The sequence below is a fragment of the Centruroides vittatus genome, unplaced genomic scaffold, assembly GCF_030686945.1.
Source record: "Centruroides vittatus isolate TY-2023 unplaced genomic scaffold, ASM3068694v2 contig_474, whole genome shotgun sequence".
Taxonomy (NCBI): Eukaryota; Metazoa; Arthropoda; class Arachnida; order Scorpiones; family Buthidae; genus Centruroides; species Centruroides vittatus.
In genome coordinates, this window is record NW_027122266.1 from 2431387 (window position 1) to 2453432 (window position 22046).

The window sequence follows — 22046 nt, forward strand, 5'->3', positions numbered from 1 at the left end:
CATTACTTTGTTACAATTAAATGTGGAAAAAATGTATACCCACCATTTGATATTTATGGTGGTCTTCTGCAGGGTGACCCACTATCGCCTCACTTATTCAATTTTATGATTTATGACATTAATGGGCAATTTAAAAAAGAAGAGGATGGGATTTTGATAGAGAATCAGTTAATTCACTCAATTCAATATGCAGATGACATTGTGTTAATTTCGAACACTAAAATGGGTCTACAGAGAAAAATTAATTTAATGCAGAAATATTTCTTACAACTAGGTTTAAAAATCAATCCAAACAAAACGTATGTACAGATATTCCGAAGGGGTGGAAGACTGTCTAGACAAGATCATAATTTTTACCTTTTAAATGATAAACTAAAAGTAGTCGAGGAGGTTTCGTACCTGGGAATCAGCTTATCTTCAACATTATCCTTTGAAGCTCATGCGCAATATGTATGGAACAAAGCACACAAATTAATTAATAACCTTATTTACTTATTAACTAAAATAAGAATAAACTCTATACAGAAACAAATGCAGCTATTTTCAACAATAGTCATAAACTCAATATGTTATGGCTTTCCGATATGGGGCATGGACTGGATATCCCGACTGGAAAAAATTCAATTATTATATATAAGGAAAATATATGGCTTAGACAGAGCTGTACCCGGATATGCGATCCGACATGATACAAATCGCTTACAACTGGAGTCTTATCTGGTATTAAGAATACTAAAATTCTATAAAAGATTGACTAATAGTCATAATATTTGGATAGACATTATATTAAAAAAACTTAAGAGTCTAACTGAGACAAAGAAAAATTACGTAAATAATTGGTATAATAAATTTTGTCAAATGCTGGCAAAATATGGAATATCACCTACACTATTTAATAATACGGAAGCAGATTGGAATTTTGGGTACTCCATTCTAATAGAAAACATGTATAACAACTCAATCCATCAAGAAATGGATAAACTACAGAGCTCTAAATTTCATCCCTGGTATATTGATAATCTTAATTTCCCTCCTTCGACTGTTTATTTGCATTTTCCCATTCCATTCGCGATGAAAAGATTTTACATGCAACTCCGATTGAATAGTTTTTATGTAATAGTCAATCAGAATTATCTGAATATCAAGAACAATTTGTGTAACTTATGTAAAGAACAAAATTCGATTTATCATATAATTTGTGTATGTAAGGAATGTACAGAGATCAGATATCAATTTGGTATTACTGCCCTGTCTAACAGTAAATCAACCACGAAATTCTATATCAACTTATTTCAAATAAGTGCAACAGTGTTAATTAGGTTATATAACTTTTTCAATAAATATATTAAAATGTCTGAGAATGTAAGTAAAAACATAGAAAGCGAATCATAGAGTTAACTGATATAAATTGTAACTTTAGAAATAATGCATATTTAACAGAAAAAATTATATATATGTACAGTCGCATAGTGAAAATAGTGAAATTTACCATTTCACGAAATGTCTAGCATATCCTGTAACAGACATTTATTTCAGAATCTGTCTAGTTCTTCTGGTCACTTGAAATACTAACCTGGAGTTTTCTGCAATGTTGATACTGATATATAATTCATCATCTGTCTAAAGGTTAATTAGCACATAGCATAAAACAAAACAGCTGAATGTTTCTGCTATTTTGTTTTAGATTGTATGCTGTAACATGCAGATTCATGGATATATATTCTTAGTAGTAACTTTTTCATATATTTTGTTTATATATATATACAATATTATATATATAATATTGTAATGTAGCCAAAAAACTTTGAGAGGAGCAGTACTTTTTGAATGAAAATGTTAGTAATTTTTACTCACTTCTGTTTTATTTCATTATATTTTACAGCCATTAAATATTATTAAATTCAAAATGTGAAATATACAGTTTTTACTGTGTAATTGTGTTTACAAAAAACAATTATTTATTAAAATTATTTTGCTAAACTTGATTGGTATTTATTAAAAAAGGTAAAATTTTTTATCAAAACTTTGCATCTAAAAAAATTTAATGAAAATATGTAGATGTTTTGTTTTAAGCCATGTGCTAATAAGCCATTAGACATTACATAGAATACTTTGTTTCATTAGACAGATGCAGTAAATTTCGGATTGTGCTGTCCAATTCCCAGATTTGTGGTCCATCAGAAAGAACACCTTATGACTCATTTATCTCAGATCAAGCCCATTATTTTACAGTATAAACAGCAATACTTTTAGATGGCTATCAACAACGTAGTCTTTTGCCTTGTCTTTTTTCCTTCCTTTCTTTTGGTCAAGTTGTCTTATATCCAGCTTCAAGATTTGTTGGCCATCCAATTCAGAGCTGGGTCAGTAGCTTTTCTCCAGGTCAATACCTTTGTTGGCACACCTGTCTCAACTTGTTCAGGATGACACACACTAACTGTGACCCCCTTTGGAAAAATGGATTCTGTAGAGTGGAAACCTGAATCACTTTGTCTCTACTCATTACGCTTCCTTGACAGATGCTGAAATATACCTCTGTTTCAATATCTGCAGAAATCAGGTTAGCATTTCAAGATGTGACCAGAAAAATTAAATCAGATTCTGAAATGTTTATTGCAGGATGTGTTAGTACTTAAAGAAATGGCTAGATACTTCTTGAAAAAACAAATTTGTGTGTGTGTATCAATCAATCAATTTATTAATTTCTTTAATTAATTATTTTCTCCACCTTGGAATGGGGAAAATAATTAGTTAAAATTTTATTTAACAAATTATAAAATGAAAACAACATACAAGTTGATACATCTTTAACTGAATAGTTTCTTGCACAATATCATTTTCATAATTAACAAAAGTAAGGTTATAATTAAATTATATTTTAATATGTGAAAATTTAGTACAATGAAAAGGTAAATGTTGTAATGAATAACTACTGTCTCACAAAACTGACATAAATTTGAACTGATCAATGGCATAGCAATATGTGAGATCGAGGGGGGTAGGAGAAAGTCGTACCTCCCTTTCCGGTAACGCACTTGTCAAGGATGGCTGTTTCGTTCTTAGCGTTACGCGAGTGGATAGGAGGTGAGACGGATGGGGTTGACGATAAGGCGAAGCGATATTCGAGACAACGAGGACGCCAGTTAACAATAAAAACAAGATTTATTAAGATATAACAATGGACACAAATACAAAATCTGACTAATTTCTCTATGTCGCGTAGGATTTGAGAGAGAGCTTACATTTGCGGTTCATGCCTCATTAATTCGTTTCCTGACAGTTAGCACTTGATATCCTCGATGTGGAGATTAGTATCCGAAATAGGCACAGTTTTATATAGTCGCGACTGAGCGCGGAGACATTCGGACAATAGGTCCGAGTCGATGACGACGAGCGACGATGTTTGTCCGGCAGATGGTAAGAGACTCCCCGGAGGGGGGGAAAGGAGTGTCTTTTATAGTTTTTGTCTGGGAAATCAGGTCACGTGATCGTAAGCGGATGACGATTTGTGTCATAGGTGTTCCCGGGATGCAAAATACATGATGAATTCGGACGCTAAGTGTAAACTAAGGTTGCAAGACGATCTAGGCCACAATTTAAGAACAAAGGATTGTTGACAGTTATCTGGCCGGGGACGCGTAGTTTCTCGTCCAGGGCCGTTTTTCGACAGGATGTTTATATTAGGGGAAAATTCCTAAAACAAATTATTACAAAAAGTGACTCTGATAAAATCCAGATCTCACAAATATATATATATGGTATATAAATTGAAGAAATTTATTTTTATATTTTCTGTTGCTTTATAAATTTTTTGTCATGATTAAATAATGAATTACAACTTTCCATCTACAAACATCTCAAAACCTAATATATTAGTAATATGCCAAATGACTACCAGCAGACTGCTTCTAAGAATTTTTTAAAATTAGTTTCTAAATAATTTGTTAACAGAAGGAGGTGTTAGGTGACATCTCTTATTAAGTTTAATAATTATTTATAAATATTGATGTCTGGAAGAGAATGGTCTGGAGTCTCGTTAATGCATCTGCATGGTAAATGGGAATTGCAGTTCCTGCTCTAGGCCTATTCTTTTCTTCCAGAATATTCTAAATTATAAATAAGAGATTGCACCTAATGCCTGCCTCTAGTGACAAATTATTTAAAAACTAATTAAAAATAAATGTTTAGAAGTAACCATGATTTTATGTGATAGTTGTTTGGCATATTATAACTTTCAATTACTAAAAATCATTTTGATTGAATAAATCGGAAATTTTAATATTTTTTGAATACATCAAGATGCATAATTATGGAAAATTCATCTAACTAAAATCTTTATAATCTTTTAAATTGTGAAATAAGTTTCAATATAATTTAAATAGAACTTTTTAAAGGATTCGATATTTGTATGTGTTTAGCTTGTTTTATTTATATTTTAACAAAAAGTTTATGTTGTTATATGTTTATTAAAGAATGAATGTATAATTTTTTATTTATAGGACAGTTTGTTTGTGGAGAAAAAACTTGCAATGAAAAAGAGCAGTTATGTAGTTGGGAAATGAATTTTGGATATGTAGAATTTGGAGAGAAGAAAAATGCTTTGGTGAAATTGAGTTAGTAGTTTAACTATATATTATAAATTTTATTATAATTTAAACAAAGATGTGTATTTATTTAGATTTTATTTAGAATGTGTATTTTGTGATTTTTTTTATAGGGCTTTGTCCAACTTGTTCTTATAAATTAAACTATCATCATCAACGTAAAGAATTTAAAAATGTTTCAAGGAAAAGAAGCTTGAAAGAAACTGATGAAGTTGTTTTCAATAAAAAGAAAAAAGGTTGTTGTTTTTTTTCTATTTTACCATATTTTATTTATCAGTATATATCACACTCTTTAAATTAAAAATAATTACGTATTTAATTAATATTTAGCAATAGAAATAAATTTAAAACAATGTTATTCTTTTCATTATAAGAATCATTTATAATTAACAATACCTTGCAACGTCATTACTGGTGTTAATGAACACTCTCAATAAACCTTTATGTCCAGTAACATTTAAAATTTGTGAAACGAATGTTTTCAGCCTCACTTGATGTCTGCTTCAAGTTAAATTGAGAAGGAATTCTGAACTTAGAATGGCAGAGCATCAATAGCAACTTGTTCCTCGCATATGTAGTGCCAGGCATATAATAAATCTATTGCTGTCCTTAAAGTTGATACATTTACCCACCAGGCCGGCCTTGTATATTTCAAGGGCCTTGAGGGCCCTGATGTGATCCATGTGAAAGGTTCTTTTATCAGCCTGACATTGGACAGGTCTGTGTGAACGTTTGGGTCAGTGGCATAGGTGGATTGGGCGGTGGTGTATCGTGCATGGTCTATGTCATATTTGCACTCACAGACTCTGTCGGATGGAACATTCGTTTCACAAATTTTAAACGTTACCAGACATAAAGGTCGAGAGTGTTCATTTATAATTATTTGTATAAACTGTTTATATATAAAGTGATATATCATGTTTAGAGCTTATACGAAACTAAAAATGAGGAAAATTACAATTTGAAAAATGATTTGTTATTATAAATCAGTGTTTGAGATTGTTTTCTGGATAATATATAATAAATTACAGTTACTTTACCAAAATAAATTAAATAAATGCAAATTTAAAATGCCAAGTATATTTATATTATTACTGTTTTGTTTTATTCAATATGTTGTATTTATGTCAATGATTTAAAATGATTCTAAATTCACATTTTTATAATGTGGGTTATAAATTCATTTTCTAAGTTTAAATTTTATAATTCATTCTGTTAGTAACTAAAACTATCTATAGGTGATCAATTATGTTAGAAAAAGATGATAAATTTTTAATTTTTTGATTGATTGATTTGTTAAATATTTACTTAACTAAAAATAATATATTAAAATTAAGTAATCAGTTTTTGAAAATGTTTATTAATGCTAAAAGATATTAATTTTGTTTAAAATTCACGTAAATAAATTTTTTAATCTTTTGTTAGGAAATATAATGATTTTTTATATCAAAAAGTGAACAATTTTATGTTTACTATAATACTTATAAAATGATTCTTTTCTCATTATTAATTTTAATAAGTTAAACAGTTGATCATTGAAAACAGAAATTAAGTTAATCTTCAAAAATGAGATACATATCTGAAGAATAATTAGTTATACTGTCTTTTATGATTTATGTGATCCAGTTAATTTTTGGATAATTTTAACTGAATGGATTTTATATGTAGTAAAACTCTTGATTATCCAAGCCTTAATTAATTGAGGTTCTGTATTATTTAAGGCAAACCTGTAACTACTAAATACACTACTTTTCTTACAATTCATAAAAGCTTTTTCATGAACACACAGTTAGTAAATATTATAGTGCTATTGATAATAACCTTAAATAAACCAAGTGGCTGATGCTAAGGTAACAATTTTTTTTTTGTTTTGCCCTCTGGGTTAAGGTTGTGCTAAACCAAAATTTTGATATTTGGCTTGATACTGAAATTTCTTCAATTTATTTATTTATTTACTTTATACATAATTAGGAACTGTCAGCTGGCAGAAGATATCCACCCCAATTAACAAAGGCCTCAACAATGAATTATGGTTAAAACCAAAACATAACAAATAATAAAAATGATTTATGAAATAATGTAGTATATCATATATTAAAGTATGAAAAAATTTTTAAATTTATTAAAAAATATAGTGAACACAATCAAATTAAAAAACATAAAAATCCAAAATATAAGTTATATATACTGTGCATAAAGATAGTACAGTTATTAGAAAAATCAAAAAAATATTACTTACAGTGTTATAATAAAAGGATTTAAAAAAAAATAAGAACTTACGTACTAAAGACCCAAAATCAAAAATACAAACTAATGTTTTCATTATCATTATTTGTTATCAATGATAAATAACTTATGTATTGTCAACAATAATTATCAATTCTATTTTTTTCAATTTAATAATTTTCCCAGCTATCAGAAAATTGCACTAGTATGTTAATAATTTTGGAGGGATTGTTGCAGTTCTCACAATTAATGCTGTGTTGATAACCAATACATCAAACAAAAACTACTAAATGTTTACATCAGTTTCAATATATTGATACCTAAAATCTAGGCTATTAATGTTGTAAACATATATTGATTATCAACATAGCACTACTCTGGGCACTAAGAGGGTCTCTTTTCTATGCCTACTGTGATTTGGTTAGGCCCACAATAAGAAAAGTCAGATGGTGAGGGATGAAGCCTGACATATCTGGGACAGACTGCCTATTAAAAATGACACTGAGGTGATTGTGGAACCCAGCAGCAAAAATTTGAGGAATTACTATAAAACAAAACACTGTTTTTTTAAAGAAAGTTTAAAGGATAACATGCATTGCAAAATGATTTTTTTTTTCTGTTACCTTTTAACTTTGTCTCTATTCACATCAGTTTATGAGAAGCAAGTTTATTCTGTGACCATAATTAGCAGAAACAATTTTCAATGCACTAACTTTTACCCCCTATTATCTAAAAGTATTGGGAATGGTTCAATATATGGAATGGTTATTGGAATAATATCAGAATACATGCTTAAGGTCTGCTATATTTGAAATAGTGTACAAAATTTATTATAAATTTTAATATTCAGTAATTAATTGAAAACAACAATATATAATATTTAACAAAACTTTCCACATTGAGAAGGTTAAAAGGTTTGATAAATAAAAGATTTCTTAATATTGTGGTTGTTAATTAAAGAGAAATTCAGAATGTAACTAAATAAAAACTTTAATTACATTGTTAATGTTTTAATATTAGAAAATAAATGTTATAGCAAATAAAAATAAATATTTACTTTTAAATTTACAAAAGATCTAAGAAAACATTATTTCACTTTGAAGAAAAAACTGTCAAATAATTTTAAGATATTTAAAATATTAAAATATTTTATTGTTTATTGGATAAAATTTCTTACTGCATTTTTATAATTTAAATTTTAATGTTTTTTTAATACTCATATTTAGTTAAATATAGATATTAGATAAATTTCTTTTATAACTGCTTTACATAGAATTTTTAATAATGAAAAACAATTTTCACATGAAGTTTTATGTAGAACAGTTTGTACATATTTGTTAAATATGACGTAAAATGAAATAATCTTAGAATAAATTATAATTCAGTTATTTAAAGATTTAATATTGAATTGAATTATGTTGTGAATATTACAGATAGACTTTCATTTTATGGTAGCTCACTTCATGATTTTAATTTTAAAACTAGTATAAAAGTTCAAATAAACACATCAACATCAAAAAATCCAGCAGCAAATCATTGGTGTAAATGCAATACCTGCTTTGTGACAAAAAGTGAATTTTACAGGAGCAACAAAACATTGTTTCCTTTTGATAAGCACCCAATATAGTAGGTTTATGATTTTATGCAAACTTGGCAAAGTACACTGTATTACAGAGAACATAGTATATATTACATTTACACCAACGAAATATGTTTTTTTATTTAACAATTTTGTTTTAATTAGGAATTTTATTCAAATTTATTAGGTCAGAATCTGTTGATGACCATTTAAGACAGTTAAAAACATTTGCCTAGTATTGTGTTTTTACTGCTGCCTTTTTGGTGTTGGTGTGTTTGTTTGAGTTTCATCCAGTTTAGGAGCTGTGTATTTATATTATAAATGTTCTTTTGATTTATCAAATGTTATATTTAAATACCATATCTTTTCTTTATTGATCATCTCAAGTTTGGTATGACATAGTTTAAACTGAATTTCTGAAAATTCATTCAGTGTTATAAACTAAGGTCCTATTAAGTCAAATTTAAATTTATGGAAGCTTGTTTTAACAGTTGTATTCCAGGAATCTATCAGGTTGTAAAGCTAAAATTTAGAAATTTCGATTTTTTCTAAAAACAACTGGAAAAAACTGTTCTATTAATAGAACATTTGATGTTGGTATAAGTAGAGTAATCAGAGGGCATTTCATCGAATATTTTATTGGAAATAGACACATTAGCATTATCTGACAATACAAAACTTTTGAAAGAACACATATGCAAGCTGTTACTATATCACTTCAAAAGTGGCCACAACGTAGCGAAGGCTTGCAGTCTCATCTGCAAGGTATTCAAGATGAACTCCATCCAGGCAGCGATTCCACCATTAATGACGATGTTCTTCAGAAACTGATAGATGATAATCTACGGATGACAATTTTCTGATGGTCGTCATCAGATAATTTGCCGATACAACCACGACAGCATGCCAGCACATAGAGCAAAGATGACCTTAGAGAAACTGGCCATTTTAAGCTGGAGGTTCTGCCTCATCCACCTTAAAGTCCAGACTTGGTGCTAACTGACTACCATCTATTTTGCACCTGTAGATCCATATTGCCAACATATACAGTTCAATAACTATGCAGGCTCAAGACACTTAAAAGAAAAACTTGTCATTCTGTGTTCACGGGATTTAAAGTTTGCAGCAAAGTTGGCAAGATGTGATTAATATTGATGGTCTGTATGATCTGTAGTCATTGTTGAGTTCAATTTTAATAGTTTTTTTTCAAAATATCTAAATTTTACCTTTACAATTTTATATTAGCTCTAAAAAACGGATTATGTATATATTAAAATGTAATAATAATATAAATTAAATTACTATATAATGACTTCTAAAGTATTAAAATTGTGAAATTAATTTTATTATTTGAATTTTTATATATTTGTTTATAGAAAGTGAAACAGAAAAAGAGCAAGATAGTCAAGAGTCAACTTCAGGAACACAAAATTCGACCACTGACAGCTCAGTCATTTGGAAAGAAATGCCAAAAGATACTGAAGAAAAGAACAAAGATGATGAATTTGAAGAATACTTAAATGAAATGTTGTTATAAAAGAAAAAAATATATGTCATGTATAATAATAAAAGATTTAAAATTGTAATTTATATTACGATTAATATTCCTAAATCTGAATTTTATGTATTATATTTACATGTAAATAAAAATTTTATTTAAAATTCGAATAACATTAATTTCTGAACTGATTATATAGCAGGGGTGGGCAAACCTTGTTACCATAGGAGCCATATATCGCTATCAGAAATACACCAGAGCCATATTCTCTATTGGAACGATATTATATACTGTACCAGTACACACATGTACCATTTAGTAATCCATTATACGACAAAAAGTGTAAGTTTATGAACAAAATGTTCTGTGTGTGTAGCTGTGTATCAATAATTATGTCTTTAAAGTACAAAAAAATAATAATAATTAAAAAAGTGTGTGAATTTTATTTACATCGGCGAATTAGTGCAAATACGGATAAAAAATAATACGAATCATTTTAATCGAATTTACACCAAATAAAAGTTATGAATATTGAAACTTTAAACTTTAATTATTACTGTTAATACACAAAAACACCCAGATACGCGAATGAGCTCACAACTTTTGAACTAAAAAATATCGCTCATAATTCCTGCTGGTGCATCACTCAATCGAATTCCTGCTAGTTCCAAATAAAAAGATTTTTTCGCATAATTCAAATATATAATAAAAATTGGTGGTTTCTCTTTGAAAATCTGAAGTGAAACATCGATATTTGGAGTCTGTACTTGTAAAGAGCAGTGAAAACTTACGTCATTCCATCATCCCTATTTATAAAATTATCGTATTACTATATGTGGGGTTTAATAATATATTGGTATTTAATAAATGGGGTTTATTAAAACTGAAAACAATCTATTTCACTGTCCTTTTAGATATTATCTAGTATCATACTCAAGCCGCGACATGTTTGTGTGTTTCTCACTGACAACTGGGGCCACTGGTGCTGTTTAAGTTAGATGCCAATTGCTAGATTTTCTATTAGTGTTTTTTGTCACTACACGTATATTTTTTATTACTCACGAATATATGCTAAATAAATTTCAATCATCCCAACACAATGTGAAGATCAAAAATATTTTTTTTTTTCAGATTTAGTAAACACCATTTATTTATACCTTAAAAATTATGTCATCTATCCTGGAATTACTATATATAAAAATAACAAAGTTTTACATTTTATTTCCAGAAAATTTTTGGAGTAATCTATATCAGTTTCGCAAGCATTTTCCTGATTTCCTAGACAACACAGAAATTGATATTTAATTAAATTTTGATGTTTTTTCACTGAAAAATCAGTTGATACAGCTGCATTTTCACGTCACATCCTCTCTTTTTGAAATCAATTTTTCGAATTGCATGAAATAAAAAAATGCAATCTTATAGTTTGATACTCTACACTGCAGCTTGATACTGTTATGAAATTAAGCAGGTCCTACTGTATTTCTATTTTCATATAAAATTTCAAATTATATGTCTGCAAAGACTTCAAGTTTATTAAACATTAACTAAATATCTGATGAAAAATATGCTTTTCCGAAATTCGTTAAAATTTTATTTAAAAAATTAGTTTATTTTTACTTAAAATTTATTACTTTAAATAAATAAATTATTAATTCTTGCTGTATTCATTAACATTAAGATAATTAAAGGGGCAGGATTAACTATATACAGGGTTTTACTCAAATTTTTGTTTGAAATTCCATGACATTCCCTGACCAACTTTGTACAAATTCTCGGACAGTACAGCACATTGACAAAATAAAGCATCATACCACTTACTATGCAAATATGCTATTGCTTCTTTGACCTTTTAGTCAGTTATTTTTTCTAATTAACAGTTACAGAATTTATATAGTTGCCGAATAATTAAACTTAAAAATAAAATGTTTTATTAAATTAAATTATGTGGCTTTGAAAAAAAAAATAAAAAGCCATTATTTATTGATCCACGTACAAAAGTATATATTTATTGAATTTATATCTTCAGAAATTTCCTGGACTTTATAAAATATTAAGATCAGAAATTGTTTTTATAACAAAATCACATAACAGATGGCGCCACACACGATTATATTTATTATATCGTAGTTAAAAACACAAAAGTTATTTTTTAAATAAAATCTCACAACTGCCGAGAAAGTTATACAACTCGTTGCCGGGTTTTTTGACTATAAAAAGAAAATTAAATCGTTCGTTTAGAGCAGTAGGTCCATCACTTTTCTCCATTTCCATACAAGAACAACTATAATATTTCGATTCCTTGGTGTAGAATACGTACACGATATTTTCTTTGGGGCAGGTAAATTCATAAAATTTGCTTATTTAATATATAAGTCGCTTTGATTAACGTTTACGTAACTAAACTATAACGCGCATATTTCATATAACCAACGTCCGATGACGTCAGATAAGAGCTTTTAAAATGGCGTCGGATAAACGAAATATTACGAAATTTAGTAAAAATTGCGCTGTCGGTCAATCGGAGAATACCGGACAAACGAGAGGACAGAACAGTTTCTTATTGTACACTAGACACTTACACAGAAATTGTTTTTAGTTGGTCGTCAATGTCACATAATATATTATTTCGGTGAGAAATCGATATTCGATGTACACCATTTCGTTCACGGCGGGTTTTAAGAACTTAAGTATGACATATATTGAGGACGTTCTGTATTTAATAATAACGGATGAAATTTGATCCAATAATCTAGTGTCTTATATCAGAGTCACGGGTGTGACCCTGATATAAGACATTAAAAAAGTTACTAACTGACAACATATACAGGAATCAGAGTTTCCGATTTTCGGGGTCGATTTTTTGCTCCCAAACACCCTATGGTATTTTCCAATATCTAGTGTCGTTCGAAGGAAAATTATTTTCTTAGGTAGTGTTCAAAATTTCAAGATTTTGTATAAAGCAATTGCTGTAATATCAGCATTCGTAAAACGGAGCTTCCACCGCTTCCAATGACAGCACTCCACTGTTGCGATTCGCTACATAATTTAGATAAATCAAAAAATTATTCATGAAATTTACTTACTTTAAAGAAGTACAACACGCTTGGGCAAATTGTTTCTCATAATATTTAAAATTATTAGCATCTATTGATAAAAGTGATAAAAATTCTAAAGATTTTACTTCTAAACATTTGTCAATATAATTATAATTATAAGGAAATTATTATTAAATATAACTTTGCAAAGAAACGTACACAAAAATAACATTAAATACTCTATACTTTTTAAATCTTAAAACAATTCACTTATTGGAAATGCTCCCTACCAGTGGCTAATAGAGAGAATCGTTGGAAGCGTTATGGTGTGTAGCATCCAACAGCTGAACCGCCAGAGGTGGTGCTCTGTAAAGCGCATGCGCCAATGCCTGTAAATTGGCTGCTTTACACAATTTAAATATTTTGACCCTGGAAGCTGACAATACAGCGCTTCCGTTGGGAATGTGCATACACGAATTTAGATTCGAATATACAATAGCGATCTTATCGCTGTATTTCACATATATTTTATTACAGATATTTTATTATTATGTTGGGTTAAGTGAGATATACTCGGTTAACACCGGTGGCTGTGTACTATGCCGGACCAAAGTCAAGGCATAGTAACCAAAACAGAAATTTAAAAAGTGTATCAGTGTGTGTGTCTGTATTCAGGAATTTTCTCACAATATGACATGTATTCAATATAGTGGCCTTCTGTAGTGTGATGTATGTGTTTCTATTCAATTGTAATGTGCCCAGGCTTTTGTGTAGTGTGTGTGGTATGACACCTGTAGAGGAGAGAACAACAGATACAATAAGCACCCTATCCATCCTTCACAGATGCCTTATTTCCTGGGCGAGTTCTGTGTACTTGCTAATTTTTTTAGTGCATGCGTTTTGTATATTGTGAGTGTTTGGAATGGATATGTCTATAATGTATGTGATTTTATTGTGTTTGTCAAAGATGTGATTTGTGGTCTGTTGTGGTAAATTGTTTTATCTGTGATTATGGCTCTGTCGTAGTACATTTTGTGCGTGTTGTTTTCCGATACTGTCTGTGGAATGTATTTGTAGTATGGTTTGTGGATGTCTACTAATTTGTGTTTCTTTGCAAGCTCTTGGTGTATTATATTTGCTACTTGATTATGTCTATGTAAATAATCTGTCTGTGCCAAGAGCTTGCAACCAGAGGTGATGTGTTGTATAGTTTCTGGCATGATGTGACATTTTCTGCATGTGTCATTTGTGAGTGTTGCATCTTTGAGTATGTGTTTTCTGTAGTTTTTAGTATTTATGACCTGATCCTGTATGGCAATCATGAATCCTTCCGTCTCCCCAAAGAGGCATCCCCGAGCTAACCAGCTGTTTGACGCAGTTTTGTCAACAAAATCCTGGGCCAGATCGTAAGGATGCCTGCCATGGAGTGCCTTTCGAGCCCACGATTGCTTAATGGTGTCTATGCTTTTTATATGTTGTGTTGTGTCCATATGATGTGAGTGTAAGTTTAATGGTGTGTTATTTGAGTCTGCTAGAGTTACTGCTTTATGTAATTGTGATGTTTCTTGTTTTATGTAGAAAAACTCTCGCAGTGACTGTATTTGTTTGTAGTGAAGGTTAGCTATGTCAATCAGGCCACGTCCGCCATCTTTACGTGGAAGGGTTAATCTTTCTGTGGCGGATTTAGGATGATGTTGTTTATGCTTAGTAAGTGTAGTTCTTGTTTTCCTTTGGAGTTGCTCAAGATCTGTGTGAGTCCAATGTATAACTCCAAAAGAATATGTGAGTACTGGAATGACATATGTGTTTATTGCTTTGACTGTATGTTTTGCATTTAACTGTGTTCTGAGAATAGCATTTAACCTACTTTGGTATTCTTTAATTAATCTTTGCTTTATTTGTGTATGTTCTGTTAGTTTGGCCTGTTGGAATCCTAAATACTTGTAGAACTCGCCCTCTTCCATGGATTCAATAACGTCTCCATTTCCAAGCGCAAAATCTTCTTTCTTCAGGATTCCTTTTTCTATGTGAAGTGTTTTGCATTTATCTAGGCCAAATTCCATTTGTATGTCCTTGGTGTATGAATGTGTGATTTGTAGGAGTTGACAAAGTTGTTTTTGTGTGGATGCATAAGGTTTTATGTCATCCATGTACATGAGATGTGACAGTGTAAACTGTGTTGTTTTTTCATGTCTGATATTGTAACCATATTGCGTGTTGTTTAACATGTTGGATAATGGGTTCAGGGCTAAGCAGAACCAGAAAGGACTCAAGGAATCTCCTTGAAAAATTCCTTGCCTAAAAAAAATTTGGTTTGTTTGTATAGAAGTGTTACTAACCCTGAGATGCAGTGTTATTCTCCAGTGCTGCATAGTGTTTTGAAAGAATGCAATAAGTGACGGATGTATTTTGTACATGTGTAGAATATGTAGCAGCCAACTGTGTGGAACACTGTCGAATGCTTTTCTGTAGTCTATATATGCCATGTGTATGTTTCTGTGTTGTTTGTGTGCTTGTCGTAGAATGACTGAATCTATGAGTAACTATTCTTTGCATCCCCTGTGATTTCTACGGTAACCTTTTTGTTGTTCCGTTAGAATGTCGTGTTTTTCAACATGTTTGTGTACAGTAGAGCGTCGATAAGTGGAACGTCGGTAAGTGGAATGGCCGGAAAGTGGAACGATTTTCAGTCGGACTGTGTCGTGCTGAATCGAATGTTTTTGATACTAAATTTACTTCTAAAGTATAATTTTCATGTTTTTTATATTCTTTAATATATTTATTTTGTTTGTACAAAATGCAGAAATAATTTTTAACGATACGATAGCCTCGATGATTATTATAAAAATTTTCGTTAGGCTTAAAATCGACGAAAATTCAACACGAAGCGACACGCAACGGAGAAAAATTTGAACATCGGACAGGTTAATGTATTTTTTCGTACAAAGTCGGAAACTGGAACAAATCATTAACTGGAAGGACCCCAGTCCCGAATTGGTTCCACTTATCGACGCTCTACTGTATTTTGTTTGCGATACAAGATGTCAATAATTTGTAGAGTGTTGGAAGACATGTAATTGGTCTGTATTGTGTGAGGTCTGTGAATATTGTTGTTTTTAGGTTTTATGTAGGTGATGCCCTGAGTAAGAAAATTTGGCATGTCTTGTGGATTGGTGATGATGTGTGTTAGGTGTTTAGCTAGTTCCTGGTGCAGTTATGTAAACTTTTTGTACCGGAAATTGTGAATGTTGTCTACACCAGGTGTCTTCCAGTTGTGTGTTCTGTTAATCTTTCGGAAGCACCCGACTCACTGGAAACGGAACGGAAGACGACGAAGAGCCTTCCTCCTCCTCACCATCTGCCGAGGTGCGCCACTTCTTTAATTGCTTGAAATTATCCATTCTGCAAAAGAAAGAAACGACTATTATGAAAATACAACTCGTATTCGTATTGTTAATTTAATTTTATGTAAATAATTTTAAAAATATCGTCTTAATTATAACGAAAAGTCACAAATGAATATTATAATAAAATCTCTGTTAAATATAGTAATTTTAACTTTCAAACGATTTTTAATGTTCGATATAGAAATCAGTTTCTACAAATTATACAGTTCTGCCCATTGCATTTGCCCATAATACATTATGCCAAGCAAACATTTCTTTTCTGTAACCGTTAGCTTCCTGTATATTGCTTTAAAAATTGTCGGTAAGTATCAACATTGGCGTAGCCAGGATTTTGTTATAGAGGGGCCTAGTACAGGCTGTAATTTTCTGGGAGGGGCACCAGGTTAACTGGGGGGGGGCATGTCCTTCCTGGCTATGCCCATGAGTATCAATTAAAAAATGTTCTTTTACACGTAATAAACGCGTTTAAATGCGTTATTACATGTAAAAACGCGTTTAAATGCGTTTATTACATGTAAAAGAACATACTTCGGCTGTCATCAAAATCAAGCAATAGCCTATTATATATATTTTTTTTATTTACTAAAAATACAAATGGCACAAGTCATTAAATGTGAAATAATAATGTGGATTTAGAATTAAATAGAATTTGTACATACTAAGCAGATGGGGGAGAGTGAGGGTAATATTTATTGATGACCTACTAAACCTGTCCTTTATTTATATAGGCTTAAAACATCAGTAACATGGACTCCATTTCATCACTAATCACTATCACTGTCAATATCTAATAATACTGTCTGAACTCTTTCCATTTTACATTTACCTATTTTATTTGTCAACCTCTTACTCATCATCCTCTAATCATCTCCAAGTTATTATGTGCTGTAAATATGTTTAATATGTTGTCTAAATAGTTGGAATTTCCTCTTTTTTCTCTATCAGCCTATATTTAAAATCCAAGAATTAAATCTACTGACTGTTAATCTCCCTCACTAACCTGTTCCTAACTTTTTTGGCTTAACTTTCTCTCTCTATCGTTAATAAACACAATATAAATTGTGAATAAGATATACTCTTTTCTCACTGCAAACTACAATAAGTTATTTAATATTAAAAATAAAAAAAGATATGGGCTTAACCTTGACAAACTCCAAAGCCACTCTAAATCCTAAATCCTTCTTCTTTTTTTTTGTAACACTTTAAATGTATCCTATCTTAACACATAGTTAACATTTCTATACATTTCTATAATTAAATGTAAATAATTCTCATCATTCCCTTTTCTTCCTGATTCAGAGCTTTCTCGGGAATCCCGAAGACAACCCATGTTATTAATGTATATACAGGCTTAACTATAAATTTTTTGATTTGTTGTGAAACTGTGTTGTATTGTCTTAGAAGTGTTGAACACAAAATCGTGTTAATAACAATCACATGGCTTTTTCCACCTTTATTTAGTTGATACGGTACACGTACGGTACACGGTACATGAGGGGCACAAAGCCCGAAACGTGTACCGTATCAACTAAATAAAGGTGGAAAAAGCCATGTGATTGTTATTAACACGATCTTGTGTTCAACACTTATAAATTTTTTGACTTACGTTTTCTTCCCCTTAACGAAAACTCTTAAAAATATTTAATCATGAACACAAATTGTAAGCAAAAAACAAATAGTCTAATCAATTTAAAGTCTAAAATCGTGAAAGTGTTAGTTAATAGAAATATAAATATTATATTAACGACATCTACGAATAAATAATGTTCAAAACCGAATTAAAATAGTATTTATAAGCAGTCCTTTAAAAAAAACAAAAGCAATATCTGAGTTAAATACGAGAACATTTCATATATTAAAAGAATTTTCAATGTTTACAGCTGACTCTCCCTATGCTCCCTGCCGAACTTACGCCTAATAGCGCTCAAAGCACTCGAAGTGGCAGAAATATTTATTATGCCAGTATCGTAGCATTGGAGCTATTGGCAGCGCAAGGACCAGTATATCTATCGACTCTGGTATTACCGAATTTAAAACATGGTATGACCACGGCTATTTATAGATCATGGTTGGGCCCTCACTGCCAGCTGCATCCTCCATTGCAGAACTTGATGATCGTAAGGGGCTTCTTAATGCCCATAGATTGGAAAGAGTCAAGAAAAACACCATAAATGCTTAAAATAATTCAATTTACAATTTATTTCGTGAAAAAACAATTAACTTATATAGGATTGTGAATACTTAAAAAAATTAATTCAAATTTTTAATAATTCCGACAGCACCAAACTTAGTGGGAAGAACGTGAAGATTCTTTACATCTTTTGTTTGCCAAGAAGTTCACTATTTTAGCAAATTTCTCTAAAACATCGGGATTGATAGAACCGTCGGGAAAGACATTACCGAGTCGAGGATCGCAGACTTTACGAAAAGCATTTTTGAACTTGTCATCTTTGTGCAAATCTTTCAATATGGAGCATTCCCTATACAATATTTGTAGAAATTCTATGTCGTTGACATTCTTGGATGGTTTCTTAAATATCTGAGTTGCGTCAAATATGAAGAACGATGCGATGTCCTCGAGATCATCCATATCACTTAACTCGTCTAAAAACTTTCGTAATTTGATGTTGATAATTTCTTTCAATTCCCTCAATCCTTGCATCCAATCTTCGTCTAAGATTAAAAATCCTTTATCTCTGACTATTTCTTTCCAAGCGTTCATTAATTGATTGATGTATTTCGATTTTTCCAACACGTTCAAATCTCCAATCAGATCTGTCATCCCTTGCCTATCAATTTTCCTAGGATCGTAGAAAGTGGCGTATTTTTTGAAAAATCGCAAGCATTTTTCTTCAAATGTAATTCGGGAATTTTCCCCTTTGCCGTTTAAAATTTTGCTTGAAAGAAATTGTAAAATTCTAAGATTTTCTGAAAACTTGTCCATTCTAAATTTTTTAATTATTATTACGATCCTTTTGTTGAATGAAGTTATTACGAATTATCTAAATGAATTGTTGAAAATCGTAAAAATAAATAAATTTTTTAAAATTTTCATCCAAATTTTAATTCAAACTCTTAAGAGTAAAGAGTACAGGAAATTTTATAATTCTGTAATTCTGTAAGACTCGGGATCCAATATTGTCTAATTCAAAGTCATCCCAATTATTCGAAAATTAATTGATAGATCTCTTTTACTTAATTTATAACAAGAGTTGTCATTTTTTACTTTTTACGACTTGTGGGCACCCTTTTTAATCATAGCCATTGCTGGTTTTGCCCGGCCCATAATAAAGGCCCGTTCTGGATTCAACTATCTTTTAAGTGTTTACAAAGTACCGATACATACATCTTTTTATGAATTTTAAAATAGAATATTTCCTAGTAACCTTTTTATTTAATTTGATTTGAAAGTTCATAATTTCAAATCAAATTAAATCAGAATAATTCAGAAAAAATAGTTAAATTTTTATAACTAGAGCAGTATATCTCGACTTGTTTAAATAGAAATCTTTTCGTGTACGATCGTATTACTTTGTTGACGCGTCTTTTAACGTTTGTTCGAAATTCGTCACACGTGACGATTCGCAGTTTTGTTTCTGCTCGCAGTCGGACGTGTTTTTTGTTTCGCTCGTGAATTGTGTACTATTTTGCTGTTTGCGGAATTTTCGAAAGAAGATTAAAGATTTTTCAGGTAAGTCTTAGTGCATATTGACCCTAGACGTAAGAATTTATTTAATATTACTTGGAGAATCGGTCCCAGAAGACATCTCGGCACATCGTTCGATGGTCGACCGTTTGCGCTTCGATTCGTTACAGTATTGTTTCTAACATCAAAGTTTACGGCGATTTCCTCTACAGCGATAAATTGTATGATAACAGGCCTACAATAACATATAAATGGACTATGTATTTTCATCCCGAACAGTTTGTAGATATCTATCCTTTCCGAATGTTTCAGCCCAGGCAGTTCTATCACACGGCGTGGGTAGTCATCTACGAGAAGGCCCTCTGTTCCATCTATAAGGAGAAAGAATTCTGTGCTTACTACAACGGGCTAAGGAGTGAGGAAATTGTAGGGTTTTAGAAGAACCCTACAATTTCCTCACTTTTTAGAAATGAAAAAGACGCCATCGAAAGAAAATAGTGCCTCGGCCGAAACAACTTGAAAGGTTAGAAACGTACAAAGCCTTCGGGAAAAGGACGGTAGTTAACTTCAAGGAGACAGACTCTATTTCGTCAGGCTGGAGAGCGTATAAAAAGTTATAAGTGAATGTTTCTTCTTCCAATAGTGAGACTAATAATATTTATCACGTCTTTCATAATTATGCACAGCTAACAGAGACGGAAATTAAAACAGTTCTCTTTATTTCGCCTATTTAAGAATGCATTTCGGATTGGTAATTCTAATTTCTACTCTAGCACACAGCTTCAGTGTCTAAAGTTGTTGTTTCCAACTTAACGAACAAAAGGTTAGTTCGTCCTAATATACTTTTGTTATGCAGAATGATGGATATAGTGCACATCCTATTGGTGTATTTTCTGCATATCAGTCTTTTGCACTTACTGGCATGCTTTCTTTGTCTATTTTTGATGGGCAAATGCAACGCTTCTTCCATTTCCCACAATTATTAGCTCTTTATTACCTGTTAGAAGGATTTTTAACTTCAATATTGTGGTTCATAACATGACAAAGTCAATACGCATGTTTGCACGATTCTCTTAGTTATAGATAAATAGCACAATAAATAATAGCTATAACTACGAGCAATTATTTATTGTGGCATCGTAACAAAAAAAAAAAAAAAAAAATACTTAGCCGTCGGAAAATAAAATATCGTGGCATGAGAGATACGAGCGAAAGTTTTAAAATTGGATCAACACTTGTGGACCAAGTCGAACAAAGGCGTCAAATTGATTAAGTGATTAAATTAAGACTTTAAGGGAGAGATCCTGTGAAAGTCAGAAATTCGAGGAGAAAGAATGGTCGCTATTCCCTAACTCAATCTGTTTATTCCCTGTCGGTTTTCCTGTTGTCTCGAACTTCATTTTCGTTCGGCCGTATTATATGTTTTTCCGTTTTTTAAATACAGTATTAACTTTATCCAGTTTGATGTTGCTTAAATGCGAACGGTTGGATTTTTAGTTCGTGCGGTCAAAATTTTCTCGTTTCGAGTGTTTTTCTCAGTTTTGTTTCGTTTGCGTCGATTTTATCGGTAAGTACAGACTACGATGTTTCTAATTTTACGTATTTTTTAAACATTGTTAAGCCGAATATCACAATTAGTGCCAATGATTTTCCGACGAATCTCTATTTCCATAACAATTGATCGGTCTTGACAGAGACGACGAACGGGGTCTTTCCACTCATTTTCACTCTTCGTTAAGCCCTAAATCCAATGGAATCTAAATTAATAAATACATTACATTGGTATTAGCCCGCTATAGTTTATATACGCATCATATCCCATATGGAATTTGCACCGTTATAGTCTGAACTTTAATTAAATAGAATAATTCGAGATTATTCGTCTAAATTTTCACAAATGTTTTGTTATGGCAATGGGCAGAACTGTATAATTTGTAGAAACTGGTTTCTGTATCGAACATTTATTATGGTAAGAAATTATCTGTGCACAAATCTCGCTCGTATTTCAGTATTGCTATCTCTTACCTGAGATCATCAATTAAAGATCT

At 31.0% G+C, this 22046-nt stretch overlaps 1 protein-coding gene across 3 annotated transcripts in view; it reads left to right on the top strand.

Moving 5' to 3' along the window:
• Positions 1–10021, top strand: part of LOC136977800 (protein FRA10AC1 homolog) — a 35054-nt gene extending 25033 nt beyond the window's left edge. For all 3 annotated transcript variants that reach the window (XM_067273375.1, XM_067273374.1, XM_067273376.1), the window contains 3 exons: positions 4500–4613; positions 4718–4840; positions 9786–10021. In XM_067273375.1, coding sequence (XP_067129476.1) covers positions 4500–4613; positions 4718–4840; positions 9786–9946 — 398 coding nt within the window. In that variant the 3' untranslated portion in view covers positions 9947–10021. The remainder of the gene's footprint in view (positions 1–4499; positions 4614–4717; positions 4841–9785) is intronic.
• The last annotated feature ends 12025 nt before the right edge of the window (positions 10022–22046 follow it).